The sequence below is a fragment of the Aptenodytes forsteri genome, unplaced genomic scaffold (genome assembly GCF_000699145.1).
Source record: "Aptenodytes forsteri isolate BGI_AS27 unplaced genomic scaffold, ASM69914v1 Scaffold310, whole genome shotgun sequence".
Lineage (NCBI taxonomy): Eukaryota > Metazoa > Chordata > Aves > Sphenisciformes > Spheniscidae > Aptenodytes > Aptenodytes forsteri.
The window spans coordinates 446,660-471,449 of record NW_008795680.1 but is presented as its reverse complement, the minus strand read 5'-3'; the positions used below and the strand labels follow the sequence as shown (position 1 = coordinate 471,449).

The following is a 24,790-nucleotide window of genomic DNA, read 5'->3' as shown; positions in this document are numbered from 1 at the left end:
TTTTGGCTGAAGGGCTGGGAGCTGGAAATGTCATTTGGTCACGTGTTTGTGTGTTAATGAATTGAGTCTCTCTACCCTGTGCTTTTTTAATAATCTATCCATTTGTGGGTAAGGTGCAGGATACCACAGTGGGTGCTGGAGCCTGTTTGTATAAAATGATTTATTTAGTATGGAGTGCACACGGTGCATGTTCATAATCTTGCAGTGAACCTAGCTGTTGGGACCTCTTGTCCAGAAGTGGATGGAAGTGAAGGCAGGAGCTGAAGCCTCTGTCCTCCCGGACTAGGTGATGCAAGTGTGGAAGAACATAGAAGCAGGGACCTATCACCAGAAAAATTGCAGCTGGCTAGACTGGTCAGGCTTGTTTAACCTTCAAGAGCAAATAGGAAGTTTGATAAGGAAATGTTCTTTAGACTGTATCCATCCTATCTTTGTCCTTGGGTAACGGTGAACTAACTCGGATGTCTTCTGGTACCTAACTTTATTCTAATCACTTAAGCTCTAAATAAAATAGCCAATATTGCTTGAAAAACTGGAGCAGATGCATCAAGTTCCAACATCTATTCTGGCTTATGAAATAAGTGCTGGTAATTCAGTGACATGACGCTTCTCCGTCAGAAGAGTGTGCTTGCGGCTGAAGCCACCGGAGGACTCTAAAGAATGGAGAAAACTGCCCAAGGAGAACTGATGTGGAAACTTGATTATACAGGTTGGACGAGATGGGTCCCTTCCAATATCAACATCCTGATTTGGAGTTGATAAGTATTGGCTGCTTTCTTAAAATAGACTCTTAAGCTAAGGGTGCCTTCTATTTAAGATACCTCTCTCTGGTGTGAGAAATAATCTGTCTAGTTCCAAATGTGAACCGTGCCTTTTGGGAAAGAGCGACGCTGGTTTTACACCATCCTTTACCTTTCTTTTTTTCTGTTGAAACCTTAACTGAACCACAGAAATGTGCACGCAGCTGAGTAACGATGCAGTATTGCTGCAGCTATGCGAACCCTCTTCTCCTTCCTCTTGAGTCAGCTCTGAAACTTACTATAAACCTCTTAGGTTAGAGACTGTTTACAAGATGCACAGTACGTTACTTGGTGCCGGTCATCTTTCCCTCCCCACTTCTCAAGTGCCTCAAACCGATGAAGATCAGGGTACTGTCATGTTGGCAATCTTAAATGTGGGCTGGCTACAGACAACTCTCAGAAAGCATATAAAACCCAGTTTCCTTGTTGTTAATTGCTTTGGTGCTAGTCTACTCAAGATTATTTTTCTCTCTCCTGATGTATCACAAATCAAGGTTGCTGGCTTAAGGCATAAACCAAACTTTCCTTCCAATAGCCTGTGAAGCCAACGCAGCTTAACGTTGGCCAGGCTCTTGTATGTTCATAAAGTTGATTGAGGCTCAGGTTAGTTGCATGGAAGGTGGTGGGTTTGACCTTTTGGTGGTTTGGCTTGGAGGTTGTTTAGTGCTGGTTGGGATAGGTGGGAGTAAAAGGCAGCCTGGGATCAGAGTTGGCCCAGCTGTATTTTCAGAACTGACACCCCAAGGATGGCCTTTCTCCTTGTGAACTTGGGGTGGGGTGGGTGTGCAGGGAGTTGTTTTGTGCTCAAATCACTGAGTTGCTTTGTCCCTTCTAATGTTGCTTTTGCTGTCTTCCTTTTAGTACAGCATCTTTCCATCCATCAGCTTGCTTACACCCGCTGTGTTGCGACTGTTTTATTCCAGACTCATCGGACCTTCTAGCATGCTTCCCTTGCCCTACGAGTCTCTGAGTGGCTGAAAACCACCTCTTCCCTCGCTGAGCTCCCCAAAAGGCTGGCTCTCGCTCTGGGGCTTGCCTTGCTGTCTGCTGGGCGAGGGCTGCCTGAAGTGCAGGTTACCTCCCGGGTGAAACAGTATGCAGCTGAGGTTTCGGGTTGAATAAACAGTCGATGCTAGACGAGAGCTGGCTTAGCAAAGAAGGGCTCAGCTCTGCTGCAGGGAGGAAAGACCTGGGGAGTGGAAGTGCCAAGGAGAGTGCTAGGACCCGGGGAAGCTCCCAACTGGCTGCAGGAAGAGGTTTGTTTTTCTTTGTCTGGTTCCCATTTCTGCTGCCCCAGCCCAGCTTATCCGGACAGCCAGGGCTGAGTGACGTCTCGTCCCCTTCCTCTGGGCCAGCCTGATCTCTGCACCACTGCTCTCGGGGGCAGACTCTGTGCGGTGCCTGATACTGCTGGTTTTGGCATTACAGATAGCTCCAGAGCAAGCCTTCGTCCCGGCTGAACCGGGAGCATTCTTAGGTGTGAAACAAGCTTGTGAATGAGATGAGATCCTGTTCTCTCCCAGGTCTGCCTGTTCCAGTGAGCATGGGTATCCTAGCCCAGCAGTCCTCAGCCAGCTTGAGCTCTGGATAACACAGGGGTGGGAATTAGTAGGGAAGAAATTTGCTGTGGCAATCTCTGATCTGCAAAGAGGTGGAAGTGAAGGATTTCAGAGATGGTGGAGCCTGTAAATGGACAGAAGGTCACCTAGAGCACACATGTAGCTTGTTTGCAGTCTTCCTGTGCTCAGCACTGCATAGCTCCCACTGCGGTGATGACATGCAGAGTTCAAATTGTCTGTAAGTCACTGGCTTGTATAAAGCATAGAATCCGGCAGTTTCTTTTCCTTTAACAAATTACACTTTTATGCTGAAGCTTAAAGCCAAAATGCTGTTCTTGCAGCTTTCCTTGTTCCTCTAGTACTGTAGGCTAAAATTTTCTTTCCATTTTAGAAAATCTTAATGCAGTCTTGAACATGGCATGGGCTTTTTGCAGCAAATAATATGATGGCTTGAAGCATATCCATGCATTCTAGAAAGCCGCTTCTGTAAAATGACTGCTAATAGTTGCTTTCTAATCTGTTCAAATTGCTTTTATCCCAGCATGGTTCTGAGTATGAGGTACATGAAAACTTGGTGTTCTCTTCTAAAAAGTGACTGACAAACCTGAACAGAAAAGGGTTTTAAAGTGGGTTCCAGATTTATCATCTGGAAAGGTGCGGACCTTTTCTTAATCCCTAAATGAGTGGTGGTCCTCTTCACCTTTGAGGGTCTCTAGCAGAAGCCTCTGCTCGGTGTGGTGGCCCTTCCCCTGCCAAATCTTTGCTCCCTTGTCTCATCCACAGCTCCCTTCTCAAATGCGTGGCATTTATTTCCTGCCCTTCTCAGGTTGGTAATTATTGCAGTAGTCTATTAAATGATGCTGCCCCAGGAACAGTGCTTTCCTGACAGTGCAGGTAATGCCTCTGCTTAAAGACCTAAACCATCCTGGGATCTATGTGAAAAGAGCAGTTCCTGGGAGAGCTTCCAGTGTTTCATCATGTCCTGCAGTACCTTTCTGGTATTTCTGACACTGCCTGTTCCTTGCTTGGTCTTTGCTGTGTGTTCAGACCGATGCCATATTGGTGCAGGATGATTTTTCCTAACAAAAGCTATATAACATACAGTAACAAGGGAAATGCGCATCCTAGAAGAACACGAATCTAACCGGAGCCAGATGTAGGCCTGTCATGTTGGCTCTGGGCTTGAGTGCTCCCATTGAACTGAACTAACTCCGCTCGTGATCCCTAAATATCCAAATCTAACTTGAGCAGTTTGCTAGGACAAAACCAACTCCTGAAAAATACCCCGTTGCTTTCTGAAGCTAATGAATGCTGCTGCTCTTAATGCTTTTGTCAAGTAATGTAAATATCCCTGCGTGCTTATGAGGACCCAAAGTACTCCCCTCCTAGATGTTTGATTCCATTTTTGCTTTCTAGACAGTATGTTTTGAACTGTTTATGACTTCGGTAACCCTGCTGGCACTGCTTCGCTACTTTTCCCTTCCCTCTGGGATTTAATATCTTCAGGGGAACTTTCTGCCTAGTCTGTTCCTGCTTTTTCCAAGGGGAGTTGTGAAGTACTTGAAGTACTGTTTTGAGCTCCCAAGTCACGAGGACACTTTGTGTAAATTTTGTATGTTTTTAATCAGTCCATACGCCTGCCAAGAGCCGGAGATTAATGCTCTTTGATGCCATAAACACGGGAGGAAGCGAGGAAGTGCAGAGTGTGAATGTCCTGCCCTGCTTAGATGATAGGAGCAGTAGAAACATGTGAACCTGGGAGCCTGAGCTCTTATCTGGAAGCACTGTGGCATTTATTTTATTGCTACAATCTGCAGAAATATTAGGCCGGCACTGAGTCACTCTGGTTTCTTAATAATCAAATGTCACAGCCACAAAGTTTGCGTACAGTATGCTCAGAGCCTCAATTTCTCAAATAACTTCTGTATGTTTGTACACAGTTCTCATTTTCCTTCCATCTCTGGCCCAGTTATCTGCAGATATCTTGCATTTATATTTCACCTTTCTCCTAAGTGTTTTGCAAAACAAAATGCCTAGTATGTACACAAAACATATGGAAGAGTGTGTGTATATGTGAATGTATGTATATAATGAGACATTGTGGCAGCCAGTACAGGAATGAAGTAGTGTTTAGCTCCAGCCAGGATTTAACAGATCTCTCCTGGCCTGTGCTTAATTTTTCTTTTTAACTGCAGCTGCTATTTTTACTTTCAGCTCCTCTCTGGATTGTCTTACATTTTGCTACTTAGAATTTCATGAGTCGCTTATCGCCTGTGACCATTCTGAGCTTGCTCTTCCCTGTGTGTGTTGATCCTTATTCTGACCTATAAGCGATGTGAAAATGCTTGTTCTTTCAAATACGCTTAGCTTTGTCTAAGGGGAAAGACGAGACACCTAGGGGTAATCTGTATCCCTGTCTCCACTCCGGTCTGACGCACAACTGTGCACCCTCTGCAGATTCCCTGCAACAATCGGAGAATGGGAACAGACTGACAAAATGGGGTAGGTGTTTTCAGCCTGACTTGGCACAGATTCACTGCCTTCTGTGCCAGTCTCTGAAGCCTGGGCATCAGGTGATGGTGCACCTAAGCAATGAGATGAACTGATATTGGGCAATTGCTTTGTGCTAGTTCTGCATGTTTTTCCAGAGATTGCTGCTCCTAGCACCAGTCTGTAAGCTTGTGGATACTGCTTTTCCGCTTCCAAGGAGGACCGCTCAGCGATTCGCTCTGAGCAGGAGGTCCAGTGTTTATAGCTCTGCCGCTATTTTCCATCAGGTACAGCCATATTTTTCTGTCCTGATCTTTCCCTCATGAAGCTGCTGCAGAATTATTGATGGTATTGTTTTGAAAAGCTACTAGAATTTGAGTATGGTAGTATAAACTGTTCTGCTTCTGCTGTTAGCAAGCTGACGTTACACAGCACCTCACGCCACCACCGTGCAGTGAATGCCTCCACGCTGAGTGCACTGTGTTACATTTGACTCTGTAGTTAGTGCTCTGAATGGGCTCCTAACCTCCAAATTTCATAAAAAAGAAATCCTTGCCTTTGCCAGTGGGAGCTTATTGACCTGAGAGTGCTGGACAAGGTACGCACCTTCGAGGTGGGCTGATCCTCTGCCCTTCAAATGGGGAACAGCCGTGCGCTAAACCAGCTGTCCAAGTCTGCAGAGGGGAATAGGTACAAAGTTGAGGACTGAGGAAGAGGTCTTGCTCTTGTGCCCTCTCCCCCACCTCCTACCACGGTTTCTCAACCTGTGGTGCATGGCGGGCTCGTGATCAGTTACACAAGAAGGTAGTCCTTGAAATGAGTGCAATGTGTTTTTTAAAAATAAAAAAACAAATGCATGTTCCCTTGCAGGCTTTTGGGTGTTTGGGGAGGAAGAAGTAATAAACATTAAATTTAGACTAATCTTATCTGGCTGTTTGGCAACACTGCACGAGCACTTGGGAGATCTTTTTCCATTAGGCAGGTTGTCCAGTGGTTTAAAAAAGCAGAGGAAAAACACTGCTCTTGACCTCTCTGTGCTGTACATAAGCTCTTTTGCGTGCTTCTGCCCCAAGCCTTGGGTGGTCACCCAAGCCACGTTGACTTGGTGTGGTATTTAAAACTCACTGCATCCTGCGTCAGAGACTGTAACCACCTTCCCACCTCACCAGCCAGGCAGTCTGAACGGTTTCCTGACTTGGCCTTAATCTCATTTAAAGTAAATCTTTGAGGCTTGTCAGTCTTGCCGCACTGAAAAGTCAAGAGCGGTTACATACACTTGTCCTGTCAGCCGTTTGTTTGGCACCACGGTGGTACAGGGATATGAATCTGCTGTCACAGTTGTTCAGGTAGAAAAGTGTCCAGCTGGCCTTATTTTATGAGCAAAGAGAGCCGACACGTGGGCAAGCAGTGGTGAGTTTGGGGTGGGTAAGTGGATATAAACTAGCTCCGCTCTGGCACGTTCTCCAGAGCCAGTGGGAAGTCCTCTTACAGTTATCGCTGGCGTGGTCGGGCCGTGCAGCTGACTCCCCGCTGAGCAAGAAGACGCGAAGCCGGGAGGCTGGGATGTGCTGTGTTTGCTGGCACGCTGCTTTTCCTCCTTCCCGCATGCTTCAGCAGGGCTAGCAGCACTAGCATCACTTTGAAGAGCTGTGCTGCAGGAAAAAAGTCTCTTTTGGGGACCTCTCACCTAGCCTACCAGCTAAGCTGGCTGTACTTTGAGCTCAGATAAGCAACGGGCCACCTTTTGAAGCGCCGCTTGTTGGATTGCAGCCGGTTCCTGACTTGGAGGAGAAGCACCAAGGGATACAGAAAGCTTTCTGCTGCCGCGGGCCAGCATTGTGCAGCTGGAGCTGTGGTAAGAGCGAGGCGGCAGTCTCCAGCCCAGGTTTCTGGTCCCTCTTATCTCCAAGTTTTGCATCCGTTCTGCCTGACTAGTAGATGAGGGCTGTACCAAGGTAGGGGACCCTTTCTAAATCATGGTCCAGCCCTATAGGCATAGTGATAGGGGAGCCATTGATGCAGAATAACCTCTTGCAGGAGCTTTCTGCCTAATGGCTCCACAGGGCAACAAGAGGTGCCTTGGGAGTCCTCAGCGTTCCCCAAGTTATCCAGGTATTTGGGCTCTGCCTCTTGGAGGAGAAGTTGCTGGCAGAGCAGCTCACGACAGCGCGTTGGTTCTGGCAGTGCCTTCTAGCCATTTCCTGGGAGCTTTAGTCTGCAGTCGTTCAAGAGAGACGTTGACATCAACGTAAGTCTGAAATTCCTCCCTGATTCTCCGCTGCGGTTTTGCTCACCTGGAGAGCAATGTTCAGCTATCGCCCAGCCACAGGGCCCGATCCTCCGAGTGACCGATCTGACCCAACTGCGAGTCAGTGCCCTGGATGTTCAGACCCATCCACGGTTGGTGCGTGAGCGCGGTGAGAGAACTTCATTTCTTACTGGAATAGGTCCAGCTGCTGGAGCTTTATGAATGTTCCTGTGTTCGCAGCATCAAGGAAGATTGACAGCCTTTCAGTTAGCTGATTTTTAATTTAAAAATGCGCTTCTCTTCAAAGATTTTTGTCAACCCAAGGAGTGATTACTCCAGGGCTATTGCTGAAATACCAGCGTTTTTGAAGGTCAGCATCTGCATATTGGTCTCAGCGTCTTCCAGTATCGAAACAGATGTGTCTCTTTCTGTTGTGTAACTCCTTTGTGGATGTACAGGTTTTTTTCTGTTACCACCCAAAGGCTTTTTGTCCATGCAGATTTTATGCAGTCCTGCTTTACCTTCAAAAGCAAGCCTGGACCTCGGTGTCTCTGTATGGCAAGGGTGGACTGCAGCCACTCTGCTGCTCAGATTCCTCCTAAGTGTTGGCTTTGCCAGGGTTCAGTGTGAATACTGTTTTAAAATGTTAAATTAAGTGTTTACAGCCAGTCCAGCACACAGAATGGCGACTGCTCAGGCTGTGACCTCAGCTTCATGCTCCAGCCCATGGTGAGGACCCAAAATCAAGAGCCTGTCCCTTGGCTCTTCGTGGAGTGCTCACCTGTAGTTCTGTGCGGTGTATTAATTGGGGTGCGCTGTGTTCAAGGCTATGGCAGTAAACCTGCCCCAGTGTATATGCTGGCTTGGGAGTTTTTTCACTCCTGGCTTCCTCTTTAAATTTCATTTTTACATGGATGTTTATGCTTGCTTTGTCTTTTGAATTTGTAAAAATAAATACAGAGCAAGTCAGTATTATTGGAGCAACGTTAGTGCTTTATCACTGCAGGTGACTTTACATTTCAAATAAAGGAGGAGATAATAGTTTGAGCTTATTTCTGGGTCAGGAGAAGGAAAGATATGAACAGAGCTGCTCTTGGCCTGGGCAGTTTGTGTCTGTAGGAGAATGAGACTGCGGGGACCTTGAAGAGTTGCAAGAAGATGCAGCAACAACCTAGGAAGCGAGGAGTGCGGGGAGAGTGTTTGTGTCCTTTCTTGAAGAACAACTGTTTCATTTGCAAGGCTTGAGACCAAGGACAGTGTGAAAGAAGGGATTGTTCCTTGCCTGGGTGAACGCAAAGATGACAGAGAAGAATTACAGATCTCTAGCATAGGAGCTGCTTGAGCAGGCATCCTGTTCAGCAGGTCTACACACTACCGTGTTACCTGGTGTCTTCCCCCATCCTCTCTTCTATTCTGTTTTATCAGAAACTTAACTTCCCCCCCCAAGAGAGAGAGAGGATTTAGAATCGGGATCGGTGCTCGCTGTAGCTCTCCAGTGCCGGCATAATGGATCTGTGACCTGATTTAAACTTGTGAGAGCTGCCATAACGTAAATATTTGATGGAACTACAGCTTCCCCTTTTTAAGTCTGCTTCAGTTTTTCAAGCTAAATCATGGCAAGTTATTCCTGAAAGACACTTGTTAGTGTGGAGTTGTTTATGCGGTTCTCAGTTCTTTTAGAGACCGTTCTGGCTTCGGGCATCGTTTCAGCCTTGCGTTGTATTTATGCAAAATCCGAGCAGTACAAGTAAACACGAAATTATATTTGTGTCATAATACATGGAAAGAAAGGGAGTTAAATCCATATGTCAGCTCTTACCCCAGATGGGAACCATGCTGTCGCTCAAATCGCAATCGCTCCTTGTTTGGGCAGAGATGGTACATCAGCACTACTGCAATGTCTCGCCTGGAGTGGCTGGATGAAGGTGGTGAAGGTAGGGAGTTTGCCGAACAGTAAATGGTGACTGCTCTAAAGAGAAAACTTCTGTGTGTTTTTAGTGCTGGAAGGAGCTTTTTAAATGGATTGAGTCAATATCCCAGACCTAAATTTCTTACCCATTTTAATAAACACGGACCTTTGTCAGAAGAAATAGTTGCTGTTGGCTAAAGTAGATTTCCGCTTATTGCGGAAAGGTGTGATTCCCACATGGGCAGTGTTTGTAGGGCTTTACAGGCTGCGGGATGGTGGTACAACAGAGGAAAGAAGGTTTTATTTTAAGTTCTGAAAAAAATCAGCGTTAATTTGTGGAAGCAGCTTAACGTCTTACAGAAACAAGGGTTGCAGCAGCCCTTCTGGGCAGAGCCCAAATGATTCGGCCAAGCCAGCAGAAGTGTATAGGAATACTTGATCCATTTGGCAATGAAATAACTGGAAAACCCAGTTTTCTATCCCTGCTCCGTGTCTGTTCTGTGCTGGGGATGTGTCCGCACCCAGGTATTTGGGTTCCTCCTATTGAAAGGAAAGGGAAGAGTTTGGAAGCTGGATCCTGCATCCACTCACAGCCATCGTCTGAAACACTTAACTTTGCTTTTGGGGTGGATGTGCTTTACTTCTACACAGGCTGTGGTGCCGAGTATCGTGTGTTATAATTCCTTTAATATCTTTGTTTTACAAACTCTATTTGTGGGAGAAGAGGGGAGTGTTTTTGAGGTGCCATCTGTCTTGAACTTGAGGTTAAAGTAGACAGCTGGAAAACATGGCTTACCTCTAGCTGCTGCTATCAGATGCAGTCTTTAAAGTGTGAGGCATCTTCTACCGTGATGTTGTAAGTCTTGAAACCACAGGATTCTTTTTAACTATTCAATTTGCAAGTCAGAACAAAGATAGCACTATCAAATCTAGAAGTCTGAAATGTGGACGAAGCCAAGATGAGCTTTCTCATTCTAGACCTTGCATCTGAGCTGTTTTCTTTTCTAGGAGACCAGAGGTACCAGCTGATGAATTAATTGCTGTATCGATGCAAAACTTGAAGGATTAGCTCTCTGCACCGGTCTCTGCCCCTGAATGGCTTACAAACGTAGACTAATGTTGCGACTTCAAGTTCATAGAAAATCTTTGTTGGAAGACATTAAAAAAAAAAAAAATTAATCTTAAAGCAAATGTTGAGCTTAAGTTTTGTGTTTAGTGTTTATTCAAAAGATCCTTGCAGCTTTTAAAAACACTTCGTCAGATGTGGGTTGCTCGAGTGTGCTGATGGGCAGTTCTTTTCAAGATAATACTGAACCACAAAACCTTTGTGGTACAGTTGCACTGTAAGCAGAGGGTTTTGCTGAATTTCGAGGGAATGGACAAGGACCCTAGGGTCAGAATGTTGCCTGTGTATTTTAAAGGTTACATAGCTATATATGGCTAAGGCTGGGTTTTCTTTGAAACTAGTCAGATGAGTCCTTGTTCAGCAAATTCGACTTCTCTTTTGGAGGGGGGGGAAAAAAAAAAAAAGAGATCTTTGGCTGTTTTCTGCTATTTACCAGTGTGTCTCTTTGCAGGATTCATGAATAAAATTTTCCATCCCAACATTGACGAAGCGTAAGTAAATCGCTAGTGTGTGGCTTTTCTAAGGAGTTTGTCTAATTGTAACTGTATTTTGGCTTCACAATAATACGCTGATGAGTTAAATAATGCTTTCATCAATCTAAGAGTCCAGAGTGGGGGCTCTGATAGAAGTAGATGTCAAATCCCGGCCTTTCTTGGGGGGGGGGGAAAAAAAAAAAAAGAGATCTTTGGCTGTTTTCTGCTATTTACCAGTGTGTCTCTTTGCAGGATTCATGAATAAAATTTTCCATCCCAACATTGACGAAGCGTAAGTAAATCGCTAGTGTGTGGCTTTTCTAAGGAGTTTGTCTAATTGTAACTGTATTTTGGCTTCACAATAATACGCTGATGAGTTAAATAATGCTTTCATCAATCTAAGAGTCCAGAGTGGGGGCTCTGATAGAAGTAGATGTTGTCGCAGGTTAACGTCCAGGAGCGGGTCAGGCTGTGGGCAAGACTAGAGAGCTGCATGCTGCAGACTCTCTTGCAGATGCGGTCTTTGTATTGCAACATGCTTCATTTACAGAAAATTCAGGGTTGCCAGTCCCCCTCCTCATTGGCATTATGCCGGCTTTCTAGAAACAAGGAACAGCGTCAGCTAAGCCACAGCTCCCTCTTTAGCTGAAGTTCACGTCCATACCAAAATTCTTCAAAACATAAGATGTTTTGCCACGCTTTTTTCAGTTAAGGTTTGTTGAGGGGAGCCACCTATGCTTTAGTCTCTCCAGCAGAGCCCCACACAGACCAACTAATTCAGTAATGGCTCCAATTTACTTATTTTTGTGCGGAGTATGAAGATTCATGTAGTTAAAGGCTGCCCCTCTATTAACCACAAGGCAGGAGTAAATCACAGCTTATCTGAAACAGTGGGGCAGAGGCAGGGCAGGGGAAGGGAGGGGGTAGATTATATTAAATCCCCAGAGTATTTTTGAGTGTGACTGTGTTTAATTCCATCCTTTCCATATGTTTCAGGTCAGGAACTGTATGTCTAGATGTAATCAATCAAACTTGGACAGCTCTCTACGGTGAGTTTGGCATTTCCCCGAAAGCTGATCACGTGAGCATCCTTATTTGGTGTGTTGACACAGCACAGCTTGCTGGATATGGATGATCTAAGGCCAACTCTTTTTGGTTTTTTTTTTTTTTACTGAAGTTTTAGACTCCTCACTGAGCCAAGATCACGTGAAAAATAAGATTTTCATGTGAAAATACTTTCGTAACGTGGTTTTATGCCGGAGATGTGAAAATATTCCATAAACCTCACAAAGGATCGCTGAATCCATTGCTTGGCAGTGTCTGGCAACTGCACGACAGCACCCAGCCATGATTCAGCATTGAAAGAGAGGGGTGACTGTATCTAAAGTGAAACCTAGTTCCAGCTACCCCATCCACGTTTTGTACGTGCATTCGAGCTGGTATTCTTTGTGCACAGGGCTATGATCCCACTTCTACAGAAGATGGCACCAGAAACCGTTCCTGTTTGTCATGGCAGCATCATTTCATTGCAGGCTGGGAGGTGGTAGTGCAACTAATGACTGCACTGCTTGCTGCAGAATGTTTTGGGTTTCCCATTAGGTCCTGTCTGGCTATAACTCTCCTTTTTAGAGATACAGAAAGCTTAGCTGGTAGCTGAAGACCTGTTAAAATAGCATTTAGGGAAAGCTGAGATTGTTAAAAGGAATACGGTTGAGTATCTGGTCTAGGTTGGCTGCATTTTAAAAACGTGAACTTCTTCAGATGTTGCAATTATGCTTTGTGGAAGACTATTCAGGGGAATGTGCACATCAAATCCTTCACGTTCTTCCATGAAAAACTGATTTTACCTATGTAAGCTGAAGCTTTGAAGCAGTTGCTAGAGAGACAAGCTACTTCACCTTCCTCGCAAGCACAGTTTGTAAGAAAATATCAGACTTGGTGAATCCTGGGTGGGAAATTGCTATAGCAACTTGTTGAACTTTTACTCCTCATCAGAATGCCTGAAGTCTTCACATAGTAGCTGCGTGGCATGCACTTCACATGGTTTTGTTGTGAGAGATCAGCTTAGCCGTGACCCAGGTGGTGTTGGTAATGGAGGAGGGGGATGCTCTTGTGTCCTGGGAGGATCTGATGCGAGATGGAGGAATTAAAGCGGTGTTAGCAAACCAAGCCCTCTGCTGGGGATGAACCTGCATGGTTCAGTCTGCAGCAGAATCCGGCACAGTGCAGCGTGTGCTGCTGTTCCAACCCTTAAAATGCCACCTGCAGATCGTGGGGATGGCTGGACAAAAGAAAATCGCTCCAGTGTAACTGTGGTGCTGTTTTTTGTGCTCTGGCAATCTGGGTTTTGCTTTGGAAGCCATGCATGGATAGCCTCCCTGTTCTGCAGCACGCTCTCGCAGACGGCCACAGTGGGGTTTCTGCACTATTTCCAAACAACTTCATAGGAGGGCTTTCTGTGAGAGGTTTCCTAATGAGTACTGCTGTATTTTTGTCATCGTTATTCCTTGCAAAGGTAGAAAAAACAACTTTGGTGTTTGCTGTGCTTACGATGTATTAATATCAGCAAGCGTGCAAAAATCTTCTCCGTTTTTCCTTGTGATGTCAGTGATAGGTGTAAGGCAACTTGAAGGTGTCAGTTGCGTATTCTGTACAGAGCACTTTCCACAGTAACCGATGAAACGTGGCATTAGAAAGCGCATCGCTTGACAGTCATTGCAGACTTCCCTTGCCTTGCTGCAGGATGCCTTGAAGCTGCAGGGAGGACGCTGGGGTGACTGCATTCGCTCTGCCCCTTCACTCGGAAGTCAGCCACACTAGAGTGCCTACATCACCTCTTCACTTCCAGGGCTTTGCCTCCTTGTCTGAAGTCAGGAGGTGGCCCGTTTCTGAACGTGGAATGGAAAGGGGGAAATAATACTCCCCGGTGCCTCTCGGCACAGCTGTGTTGTTTGGAGTGTCACCCCTTTAAACCAGAGCGCTCCTGCGCTGGCAGAGGAAATGGGTCAGATAATTCAAGAAGCAACTAAGGTGGAAGAGACCCAGAATAGCTACCAATAAATTCATGAGAACCTGTGGCTAAATTCCCTCTCCTTCCCTAATGAAGTATCAAGTCCTTAGCACTATGGTTAGGCTTCCCACACATGTTCAACTAGTTAAACCAATGCCGCTTTTGGGGATTTGAAAGAAGGGGGAAATGACTGAGGTCTCTTAAAGCAAAAAAGAAAAATCCCTGCAGTGTCCTGTGAGCCATGGTGGCCTTCCACGGCCCTGCTTGCTCAGTCTATGTGGGAGTTCAGTTGTCTAACAGCCACAAAGAAATACTCGATCTAAGCCTGTTCCATGGAGAGACTTGACCCAACTTCTTGCTGATAGTGTTTGAACCCAGTCCCTAGGAGGGTTAATTGGTTTACCAAGGACAAGCCACTACCATGGCAGAAAGTATTCTTATAGAGCATTCTCACTGTTTTTTGTGGTCCCTTTTTGGATTAGGATCCTTCTTCCAGTTGCTGTTGTGCTTATCCTAGAAGCAGCTGGTGGCCCCTGACTGCTCAGCGTGCCAGCCATGGCAAACTTGGTCAAGGTACCATGTGCGCTCTAAAGGGCTTTGTCACTGTCCTCTGCCAGTATTGGAAGGGGCAACAGGTTCTATAGTGGAAAGAAATTTCAGGGTAAAACCACATAATTTCTTAGTGGTGTCCCTGTATAGCAGAGACCAGCCGATGGCTATCCATAGCAATCGATGTCATTACTTTTTGCAGTTGGGTGATGCAGTATCAGCTATAATGAACTCTATGCTCCTGAGTAGGTAAAGCCATGGCCTTTCCTCTTGCTCAGCAGGGTTTATGCTGAATGGGTGACTGAAGTAGGCATAGCGCAGTGTCTGTACGTCCCAGGCGTGTTGATGCAGGAGGGAAGAACTGACAAAACCTCGAGTCTCCTTTGATCCTCTTGAGCAAGATCTGAAAGCACGTTCTGAAAGCATGCCCGTTGGTAGATTTGCAGAGGTGGTAACGTTGGGCAGTGGTGATGATCTGCCTGGACCTACTGTGCAGCTCTTCCAAGGCTGTATCATTGCTGGCGATGGAATTAGAGCCTGGTTTTCTGTGGCTGCAGCCCAGAGCCAGAGTAACCATTTGCACAGGGAGAGCACTTGGAGATCTCTCCCCCTACCTGCCCACCCATTTTGATGAATCTTTTAGAAAGTTAAGGGATCTGAGGTCCCTGCCTTCCGTCAGATCTGGTTGAATTTAGCAGCTCCGTGAGGCTCAGCGATGGCTGAGCTCAGGAGTAGTCACACAGCCTTGTTCCTGTAAGAGGCAGGTTGAGATGGTTAACTGCTCACGTGGTGGATCTTAGGGAGCGTTGGGCTTCCCTTCTGACAGCTCACATCTTTTGTATTCACAAACAAAACCCAACAGAAACCCCCACATGACGAATGCTGGTCTACCTGTATCACCAGCTCTCCAGTGGCTAAAGTGAAACCTGGCGCACAGCCCTGCACTGGGGGTTTAATCTCTCCTCTGTGTGGGTGCGCGTGGTCCTTCTGAAGCCCCCAAGGAGAAATGATGACGCAGGGCTTGTTTCTAAACACCCCCACAGCTGAAATGCGGTACTTGTCGTCTTAGGGATGTGGGAAGAGGGTTTCGTGTATCCACAATTACTCATCGGCACCAGAAGTATGTTTCCTGTTGTGGATTATTTAGTGACAGATGCCAACTGGCACCAAGGTGTTAATGTGATCTCTTCACATTCTGCGAATTGTTTTGAGCTGGAAGAGGGACTTGTTGGTTGCTCTTTCTATTAACACAATCATCTAAAGCACTTTGGAAGATGCTTTATACTTGAGATAACGTTAATTTAGTCATGGAGCATAAGACATTTAAAGACGGTAATAGAAGGAGGCAGAAGTAGGAGAAGAATTCAGTGAGGGCTGAAGCACAGCGCTTTGGTTTTCTTTTTTCCTTTGTTTTAAGCCAGGGCTGAGCCTCAATGGGAAACAAGACAATTGTGTCCTTCCACTTTGCTTAACCCACAGATACCTGCATCTACGTTGTTGGTATGTCGAGTAGTTTGTGCAGTTAGCTGAGGAGCTGCAGCATACCTCCAGCAGCAGCAGAAGCTCTCTCATCAGCCCCGTATGTGCTTTCCCCGATGCAGTTTCCCTTAATTTAACTTGCGTCCAGATTTTCAGTGCGTTTGCCCTTGAAGCTCTGTGCTGCTGTTCCAGTGCTGGTGCTTGCGGGAGGATTAATCAGACTGACTGTGGGTCTGTGGACATGAACAACTGTGTCTTTCACTTGCAGATCTCACCAATATATTTGAATCGTTCCTGCCCCAGCTGCTGGCCTATCCTAACCCTATAGATCCTCTAAATGGTGACGCTGCAGCCATGTACCTCCACCGACCAGAAGAGTACAAACAGAAAATTAAAGGTAAGGGTGTAAATAACATATTGCGGAATGAGCGGCGTTACTGTGATTCCACCCTGGGGGAATGAGGACTGTCTTTTGCTGCACGTTTGTGTGTCAGTGCCCATTCCTTCCCATTACAGGGTCCCCATCCATTTTAAATGGGGGTCGTCTGAAGTAAGGGGGGGATGAACTGCTGCTGCTTGAAGACCAGAGCTGGTGGAATGCAGTACGTGGGGCAGGGCTTTTAAGTCATTAGCAGACCCTAACCAGGGAAGACTGTAAGCAAACTGGGTTAGGATTCAGCACGATTTTGAGAGATCGGAGAAATGATTCGGAAGAAAAGGCTGTGCGACCAAAGAAGGGACAAGGAAAAGTGCTAAACTGAAACGAGAGTATCCAGTTGCACAATTACTGGATAGAAAGTGGCTTGTTAGCAGTTCTGTGGAAAGTGATCTGAGAGCAGCAATCAAGGAATTGGTGATGCTGTTGCAGAAAGCACTTTTGTACCGTGACAGAGCAGGAATTTTTGGTAAATGCCAAGTAATCCTTCCTTGCTACTTCCTAGTTCAGCCAAGGCTTACTACTGCTGTGCCCGATTCAGGGACAGCCATTTAAGAAAGCTGCAGACCAATTATTAAAGTCTGGCAGGGTGTGACAAGGGCAGATGGTCTTAAGAGGAGAGGGGGAAAGAATTGGAGGAGTTTAATCTAGAGGACTGAATGGGGTTCATGTCAATGGTGCCTTCAAAGAGGAAGGGAATGATTTATCCTGTGATCAGTGTGAGCAGGACGTGGTCACAGGCGTGTAACTCGGCTGGGGGAGCCCAGGCTAAACATTAACAGTGATTGGCGAGGGTAGGTGAGCACTGGCAGAGCCAGTGAGGGTGCTGGTGTGTCTGCTCTTGGAAAGGTTGGAAGGACATGTTAGACAAGGCTGAGGAATAGTCAGTACCTCCTTGGGATCAGGGAAGGCTCCCAGTAAGGAGACTCAAATACTTTGGATAAGACTGGTGATAGAAGGACTGTCCTAGCAAGCCAGTATGTGAGATGCAAATTGAATTAGTTTCGCAAACATAAATAAAGCACGATTCTTATTTTTTACCTTAAATTTGTGCTCTGCCTTCCCTAGAATCAGCTGCATGCAGACAGGAGCAGGGCACCATTTCCTGATGTGACAAGCCTATGGCAAAGCCATGGACTTATCTCTCCCTTGATCCAGTGAACACAGTCAGCATTTAATCCAGTGGTGGGAAATTTACAGCCTTTGGCCCAGATTTGGTCTTCAACTAAGTTTTTAAGAGACCATGAGCCTGATTTTACTTATCTCTCCCTTGATCCAGTGAACACAGTCAGCATTTAATCCAGTGGTGGGAAATTTACAGCCTTTGGCCCAGATTTGGTCTTCAACTAAGTTTTTAAGAGACCATGACCGCCTGATTTTTTTTTTCTTTTTTGGTTACTGAATAACCATAAGACTTGTTTGTCCATGGGAGCCCTGCCAGAAAGGTTTGCAGGGCCTGTTCAGCAAGGAGAGCCTCCATGAGCGGCACGATCTAATCGCCTTCCCGGTGTGAGGTGGTGTAGCAGCTTTCCTAACGGAGCATTGTGAAAGCTCGCTCTTATTTGGAAAGTGCAGATATCCCAGAAAGACATGGGATTTGGTGGTGGAGTCCTTCCATCAGCTCTGCCACATCGCTCCGGAGTGGTTAAATCTCAAGTCACTTTGTTCTGATGTGAAATGACTCTTCATCAGCTGCAATTTTTGTTTGAGGGTGGAACTACAAATGAGGCCAAGCAAAGCTGTGATTTAAATAGCGAGTTATTCAGCCCACTTTGCTTGGCTCCTCTGACAGCTGCATGACAGGATCGTAAGAACTACCCTGCAGACCTGGCCTGCTCAGTATCCTGAAGTCCACTGCCTTTTTTTCATATGACAAAGCTTCCAGGCAAAATGGTTTGTCAGATAAAATCTCCAGGGCCAACATGAGGGACAGTTTGGCTGCCCTCTATGCTTTAATAAAACAGGAATAAAAAAAGATACAACCTTGAAAAAAGCAAATAAACTGATGCTAGCCAACAGCAGGTGCTTCAAGAAAGATCTGAGGACGTCCCTCAGGGAAGCTAAATGGGATAGTCTGCTCCCTCGTTTCCACCCTGACAGCCAGGTACAGGCCATGAAGGTGATCTGGAAGGAGTTTTAACTGCTTGCAACATGTCTCATGTTCCATGTACCCAAGAGTCCTGCTTCTGCTGTCTCTTCCCAGGCTTGCGTGACAAGTATAAGATAGAGCTAAACACTGTCATTCCTCATATTTGTAGGGTTTTTAAAAATAGCCTTGCGCATTTTAAAATTGATGCAATGGATTGCAGCAGCTTCTCTGCTCTGGGAAACTCAGTAGTGCAAATACATAATTTATTGCTGCTTTTCTTCATTTTTTAGTTATGAGCGCATAGAACAGTTGTTTGACATAGTGGTAGTGAAGAGATGGGCGTAGGCTTAGAGATGTGGCCCAAGATTTGTAGTTCCTGTGATTCTTGGTATGAGACCCAAACAAGTAAGGATTTATCGTGAAACTTGTAAATGCCCATTAATATTACCAATATACAGCTGGAGACTGTGATTCTTAGCGTTAGAGCCTTCAGGCAGATGAAGTAGTTCGTGGACGCAGAGCCAAGTGCTCCTTTAAGATCTCCCTGACAGTCCTCGGTGAGATGGCTTGCCTGATCACTGGCAGAGCACCGGAGGGTGGGCTTCAGATACCCAAAAATGGCTCAACGTTTGCTTGCGTTGAGCTGTTGGGAATTGGTACTTAACTCCCGTGTGTGCTGCTCTTCTTTCTCTTTGGTAGATCTAATAGGAAAACTTCTTTTGGGAGGGTGGCGGTGGCGAGTAACAGCAGCTGAAGGGTGCTGAGGGGCAGGCTGAGTGTTTGCTGGGAGCAGAGGACATCTCTGGGAGCAGTTCTCCCATCCCACCTGTCGGCTCTGAAGTTCCATTAGAGTCCTTTGAAACACCGGTATGGCTCACAGGCACGTACCAGCCACGGGGCACAACCACAGCTTGTTCTTGTTGCTCCAGGGTTTCAAAACGGATGAATCAAAGCGGTGTTTCCCTGGTAGGAATGGGTGCATCAAGGCTTTCCCTTCTTGACGTGAACAGGCTTCTGTGGAAGACAGTTTGTCAGTATTATTTAGATGTTGCCGTTTTCTTTCCTTATTAGACTGAAGATCCAAGTTCAATACAACATTCAGCACAGAAGCTCCCTGGAAGTTTGACCCTTCCCAGATTAAACCTTCAGAAAAACCCAGCCCAGGGGCTTGGTAGCTTTCCTGGGTAGAAGATGGCATTTTAAGTTTGAAGTGCTTCAAGTTGTGTTTTAGCTTAGGCTCAAGCAGGCCTTTTCCAACAGTAAGGAACAGTGGCTTCCATGTCTGAATCTCCAGTGGCCCAGAGAGCACTTGAAGTAGGCAGTGAAGAAGCGCTGCCGGCCTCCTGTCCTGCCATGGTCACCGGCTTGTGGCTTCTGTGTTTGGGGACTCCCGAGGCAGCTACAGCGTTTGTTTAGGTGGGTTTGGGGTAAGCGTAGAGGGAATGTATTTCTGAGGTACCCAGTAAGGGGTTGCCTCTGTCATCCAAGGACATCCAAAGTCTTACAGCAAAGGAACTTGGGTTCCCTTTGCTGGATTGTGCAAGGAGTAACAACTTATCTGGGTAAACACCCCTTTTCCAGAGGGAGATTAATTCTTGGAAAGCTATGGGAAGGGAGTAGCCGCTACAAGGATATGTCATGTTGGCATCCCATCTCCTTAGCTCTGCTTGTCATCTACTGCCAACCCACCTTCCCATGTGAATTCTCTGAAGACACGCTGCTATTTTGGGTCCCTCCTCCAGTTAGTCCCTCTCATTTTTAAACCATTAGGTCTGTCGCACCAATTCTTCTCGCTTTGCAGTGTCCACCTCTTTTGGCAGATGGTCCCTGCTCCAGACTCTGCAACTCCTGTTCTCCGGTACAAGCAGGAGACGTGATCAGGCAGGGCCTAGGCTTCATGGTGACACGGGCAAGCACCTTCCAAGAAGGGGGTTCTCGGTGGCCAGGACCTGGGGGTGGAGCACAAGGGTGCTTTTCTGTTGGTACTACCTGGACTTCAGCAGCCTGAGGGCAATCCAAGACCTTGAGCGCTCCGTGCTTCCCGGTGTTTACATAGCTGCCTTCAGTACTTTATCGGTTCTTAACAAGTTCTTGTAAAACAGATTTGAACAGCTGCTTCTGTAGTCCGAGGGAGCAGGTTAATAATATATATTAAACAGTCGGACTGAAGCTGCGTGCGTCATTAGGTGGAGAAGCTGAAGCTCACTGGGCTCAGAAGCACCTTCCAGCCAGCTCTCACAGCTTTTCCAGGCTGGAGCAGGTCTGCCAAGGCCACCAGCTGACCCATTCTGGGAACTCCTCCATGAAGTGTTGGCTTCGGGTTGCTCTGTCCTTACTATACTCCTGAGCCCGGAGTAACACGTTTAGGCTCAGTGTCCCTACATCAGCTCCAGAAATGCAGAAAAAAACCGTGATGATGATGATGATGCAGATCTCTTGCAGAGTATTGTCCCTTCCACTAGGCTGAAGGGTGGAAGCGTGGAGGGAAAGAGGGACAGCTTTAGGAACAGACAGGCTCTGCAAAGCACAGTCTTTAAAACCTGTGTTGTAGCACTTGGTTATCTGGCATTAGATGCATCCTCCTGCAGCTTTGTCAGTGCATCCACCTGCCGATACGGTATGGAATAAAAAGCAGTGATCTGTGCTCCTGGAGGAGAGATGCTCCTTGTGGACCTCGTTCCCTGGGAGGAATTAAAGAACATACAGGTGGGACGGCTGCTGGGCTGGGACTGGGATGTGACATTCACATTTCTGCGCAGGGGCTCATCTTTGGGGACCAAGAGCTGGTGGTATTCCCTCTTTCTTCAGTTTTTTTAATACTGTTGTTTGGAGGAGGCTTTGTTGTATTTTAGTACCTTCGTATCTGGAAAGATAATGAGTTTGCAACCGTAATTCCCCAATGGCAGCATGAGCACAACACCCCTCTCCTTCCCAAAGTGCGTGACCTGCAGCGTGGAGGATGTGCTGTTGGCATACTGAGGTTATATCACTTCTTCATACTATGAAGCTGCTCTCTGTGTGAGGTGGAAAAGAGGAGATAAATAAGAGGAAGACTTGAAGTTGAGGCCGAGCAACCCCTTCTTTAGCCCAGTTTTGTGCCCAGTTTCCACCCTTGCTCCGTTCTGCACACCTGCATGCGTGTAAGGAATAGACTTTCTCTGCTCAAGGTAGCCTGCCTGCTGGGGACACCGGCCCCTCTTCAGATCTCAGAGGGGACACTGCGGGAGCCTCCTGCAGCCACGAAGGAAGGAAAGGGGTTGCCAGACTCGGTCTGACTGATCCGATCCAGTTCGTGTCGCCTTTTGCTCTGTCCCTCTGTGAGGAGGTGACTGTGGAAGCCACACGGTTGGCAGCGGTTACTTTATCTGCCTGCAGGAATCCCAGTAAACCAGTTTTCCCGCTTGCCGTACAGCTTCCTGCTTGCTCCTGGCTGAGGTTCAAGGTGTTGATCTGGGTGCCTAGAGCCAGTGTGGTTTGGACCCCGCTGTGAGACACGGTTTCCATCGGTGACCTGCAGCGCGGTGGCCCTCCGCCCCGCGGAGGCCTCCCCGTGGGTCCTTCTCAGCTAATCCTGTGGCTGCTGTCTGACGTGAAGCAGGTTGCAAGAGCTGTGCTTTGAAAACAGAGCCTGGGGCAGACCCATGTTTATTTCAAGGCTGGGGAAGGGAGCTTTTGCTTTTTATTTTAAAAAAAAAAAAAAAGTGCAGCTATTCCTGCAGTAGTCTTCTGCTCTGCTTTCTCTGTCCGTCCGTCCTTAAACTCTGCTTATGCAGAGTTTAGTCTGGAAGTGTAGTCTTGCTCTCAGCTTGGCTTCAGTGATGGTTGTTCTGTGCTATTGGTTTAAACTCTCGGATCTTCATTTCTTAAAGTCAGGCTATATAGTGACAACTTGATGGCTTTTTAGGTTTGTTCTCTAGGTCACCACGGTAGCTCCTATTTTGGCAGTAAATTGAATGCTGTCCTGTTAAGTGAGATACACCATACCGGGGAGGACGTAGGTTGTTTCCAGCTACGAGTGTGCGTGACGCTGACGTGGGAGCCTTGTGATCGTACTTGTTTTCAAGGGTCTTGCACGTCTCTAAGGTCTCCATCAGCTGTTTTCACGCATTGTTGGACAGTGCTGCCTTTGATCTGAGAAACATGGTAACCTATATGACTTTTCAAACGTGATGTGACCCAACCAGCCGTTAGTCGTCGTCACCCATCCTCTGTTGAATATATGCTGCTTATATGTCTTTTCTTTTCTGTCACATACAGAATACATTCAGAAATATGCAACAGAAGAAGCACTAAAAGAACAGGAAGAAGGCACCGGGGACAGCTCATCTGAGAGCTCCATGTCCGACTTCTCGGAAGATGAGGCTCAGGATATGGAGTTGTAGTAGAAGAGGCAACCTGCTTTTCAGAGAGACTCTAATTTCCTAACCATGAGAAGCAGACTATAATATTCATATTTAAACAAAGCAATTTTTTTTATTACTAAACAGGTTTTTATGAATAATAGCATTGATATATATATATCACCCTTTAGATCTTGATTTTCTTGGTCATTTCTCGAACCCGAGGTGCATAGCATATTCCCACATTCCATTTTGGTAGCAATATGCAGCCCGAATGCATGCATTCAAATTCCATTTGGCCAAGTGAACTTGTGTGCTACTGAACTGTCAGCTAAAACAGCTGCCCTGGTAGGTAGGGAGTTAGCAAAAAGATGTTTGCTTTCTTATCGATGTTTCCAAAGACACCACCTTGGATGCTAACGTGGAACAGCGTTTTCTCAAAGTATAAAATCTGGGGGATGATATACTAACCGTGTAGATCAGACAGTGGAATAAAAGGTGCTCCTTCAGGTCAACCTTGCTGATCGTATTTTATGTGGAGTCACATTTAAAAAAAAAAATAATAAAAAAAAAATAAAAACAAACAATACAAATGCATGGAGCTATTCAGAGCATTGAAGCTTAAAAATTTTGACTTGGATTTTAAGTCCGTTTTTATATGTGGACTCCTGCCTGCCCTTCTGAACTGTAGGGACTGACAACCACTGGTATATTTGCTTTTGGGACTTTTGAAAGCCTTCATCTGGATGTTGTTCACTTTCTTGGTCTGGATTACGAGCTGTTCCCTTTTCGGAAGGAAAAAAAAAAACCACCCCACAAATCACAAACGATGCTCTCTGAACAGTGCTTTGATTTAGCTGGAGCACATGTGAAGTCAAACTCTTTGTCATAGTTTTGAAACTGCTGCCCTTTAACGGCTTCAAGTTTGCTTTTTTTTTTTTCCCTCTTGCTTGAAGTATGGTTAAACACCTCGCAAACACTCTCCATCTCCTAAGAGGGTCCTCTGACCAGATGGATTAGCCTTGCTGAGAGCTTCAGATCCACGAAGATCCCATTGCCCATTGGCTGGAGTTCACACATCCACCGGCACTGGTTTTCCCCCCCCCCACCTTCTTCACCAGCTTGGTTAGCCATCTGCTTGTGTGTGTACAACAGGATTAATTTCTTAAAAATTCTCCCCCCCCCCCCCCACCTTCTTCACCAGCTTGGTTAGCCATCTGCTTGTGTGTGTACAACAGGATTAAAATTTCTTAAAAGTTAACAAAGAATATGATCTAGAAAAATTTGAGATGAATAAAAAAAAGCCTAAAAGCACCAATTGAGGAAGCAAGTGAATCTGCTCTGTTCTGTTTTGTTTTTTTCCAGGATGCTTCTGAATTGAAATGTTTGATTTCTCCTGGTGTCTTTCAGCAAGCTGAGATTTTTGTTCGTTGTTTTGATGCTACAAAATCTAATATAGTAAATGTCTACCTGGGATGCCGGTATACTTGAATTTGGATAATTGTGCATTGGAGATTCAAACTAAGATGGATTTTTAATGCTGGAATGTTACCTGCTGTATTCTTTTGGGTTTTTGGAGGGCTTTGGACAAGACGTTTGAATTTGTGGTGCAACCTACAGGACAGTGCATGGAAAAAAAATCAACCCACCCTGAGCAACTCTCAGGCAGAGTTTTGAATGTCAGACTGGTACATTTGTCATTTTCCCAGAATTGTTGGGGGTTTGGTTTTGTTTTGTTTTGTTTTTTCTTTAGAAATGCCACCAAGTTTTGAGTCGTTGGGGTTGGAAGGTTACAATCCTATTTCTAATTCATAAAGCACAATCAATTTTATTTTTTTTTTTTCTGTTTGGGGGGGGGGGGGAACCCAAACCTCTTAAAGTACCACTTTGCTTTAGCATGATTTTCCTTAATAAAAATATACAAAGAATTTCCTTTATGTTAATTACGGGCATGAAGCAAAGGTTTTTCCTCTCCTTTTTCCCTTTTTATTTTAAAGCAGTAATGTTAGGGCTGTGGCTAGTGACTGTGCTGAAGTTCTCTATCTAGCATTTGTGGCTTGTCGGAAGGGTAATATTAACTATTTAACATGTAATGGTGTACTTAACTCTTATCTAGCACGCTGTTTTTCTCATTACTTTGGGGAGGGAGGGGCCACGTTTTGCTGGCACTGTTTAACTTGCTTACCTGCTGACCTAGCAGTTTGCTTGTGCTATAACCTTTACTGTAGGTGCTACTTAGGAGTAGAGTAAGTGCTGGGTGGTGATATCAGTTTAAAAGATTA

The 24,790-nt window shown here is 45.9% G+C and overlaps 1 protein-coding gene across 2 annotated transcripts in view; it reads left to right on the top strand.

Annotated features, from left to right (window-relative positions):
• The window catches only part of UBE2H (ubiquitin conjugating enzyme E2 H), a 42,800-nt gene extending 19,484 nt beyond the window's left edge, over window positions 1-23,316 (top strand). Inside the window, exons 3-6 of one of the 2 annotated variants that reach the window (XM_009282660.1) lie at window positions 10,858-10,897; window positions 11,602-11,654; window positions 15,912-16,040; window positions 22,426-23,316. In XM_009282660.1, the coding sequence (XP_009280935.1) occupies window positions 10,863-10,897; window positions 11,602-11,654; window positions 15,912-16,040; window positions 22,426-22,550 (342 nt within the window). In that variant the 5' untranslated portion in view covers window positions 10,858-10,862 and the 3' untranslated portion in view covers window positions 22,551-23,316. Of the gene's footprint in view, window positions 1-10,583; window positions 10,624-10,857; window positions 10,898-11,601; window positions 11,655-15,911; window positions 16,041-22,425 lie in introns of both variants that reach the window. The other variant, XM_009282659.1, reaches the window with a different exon arrangement.
• Window positions 23,317-24,790: the final 1,474 nt, after the last annotated feature.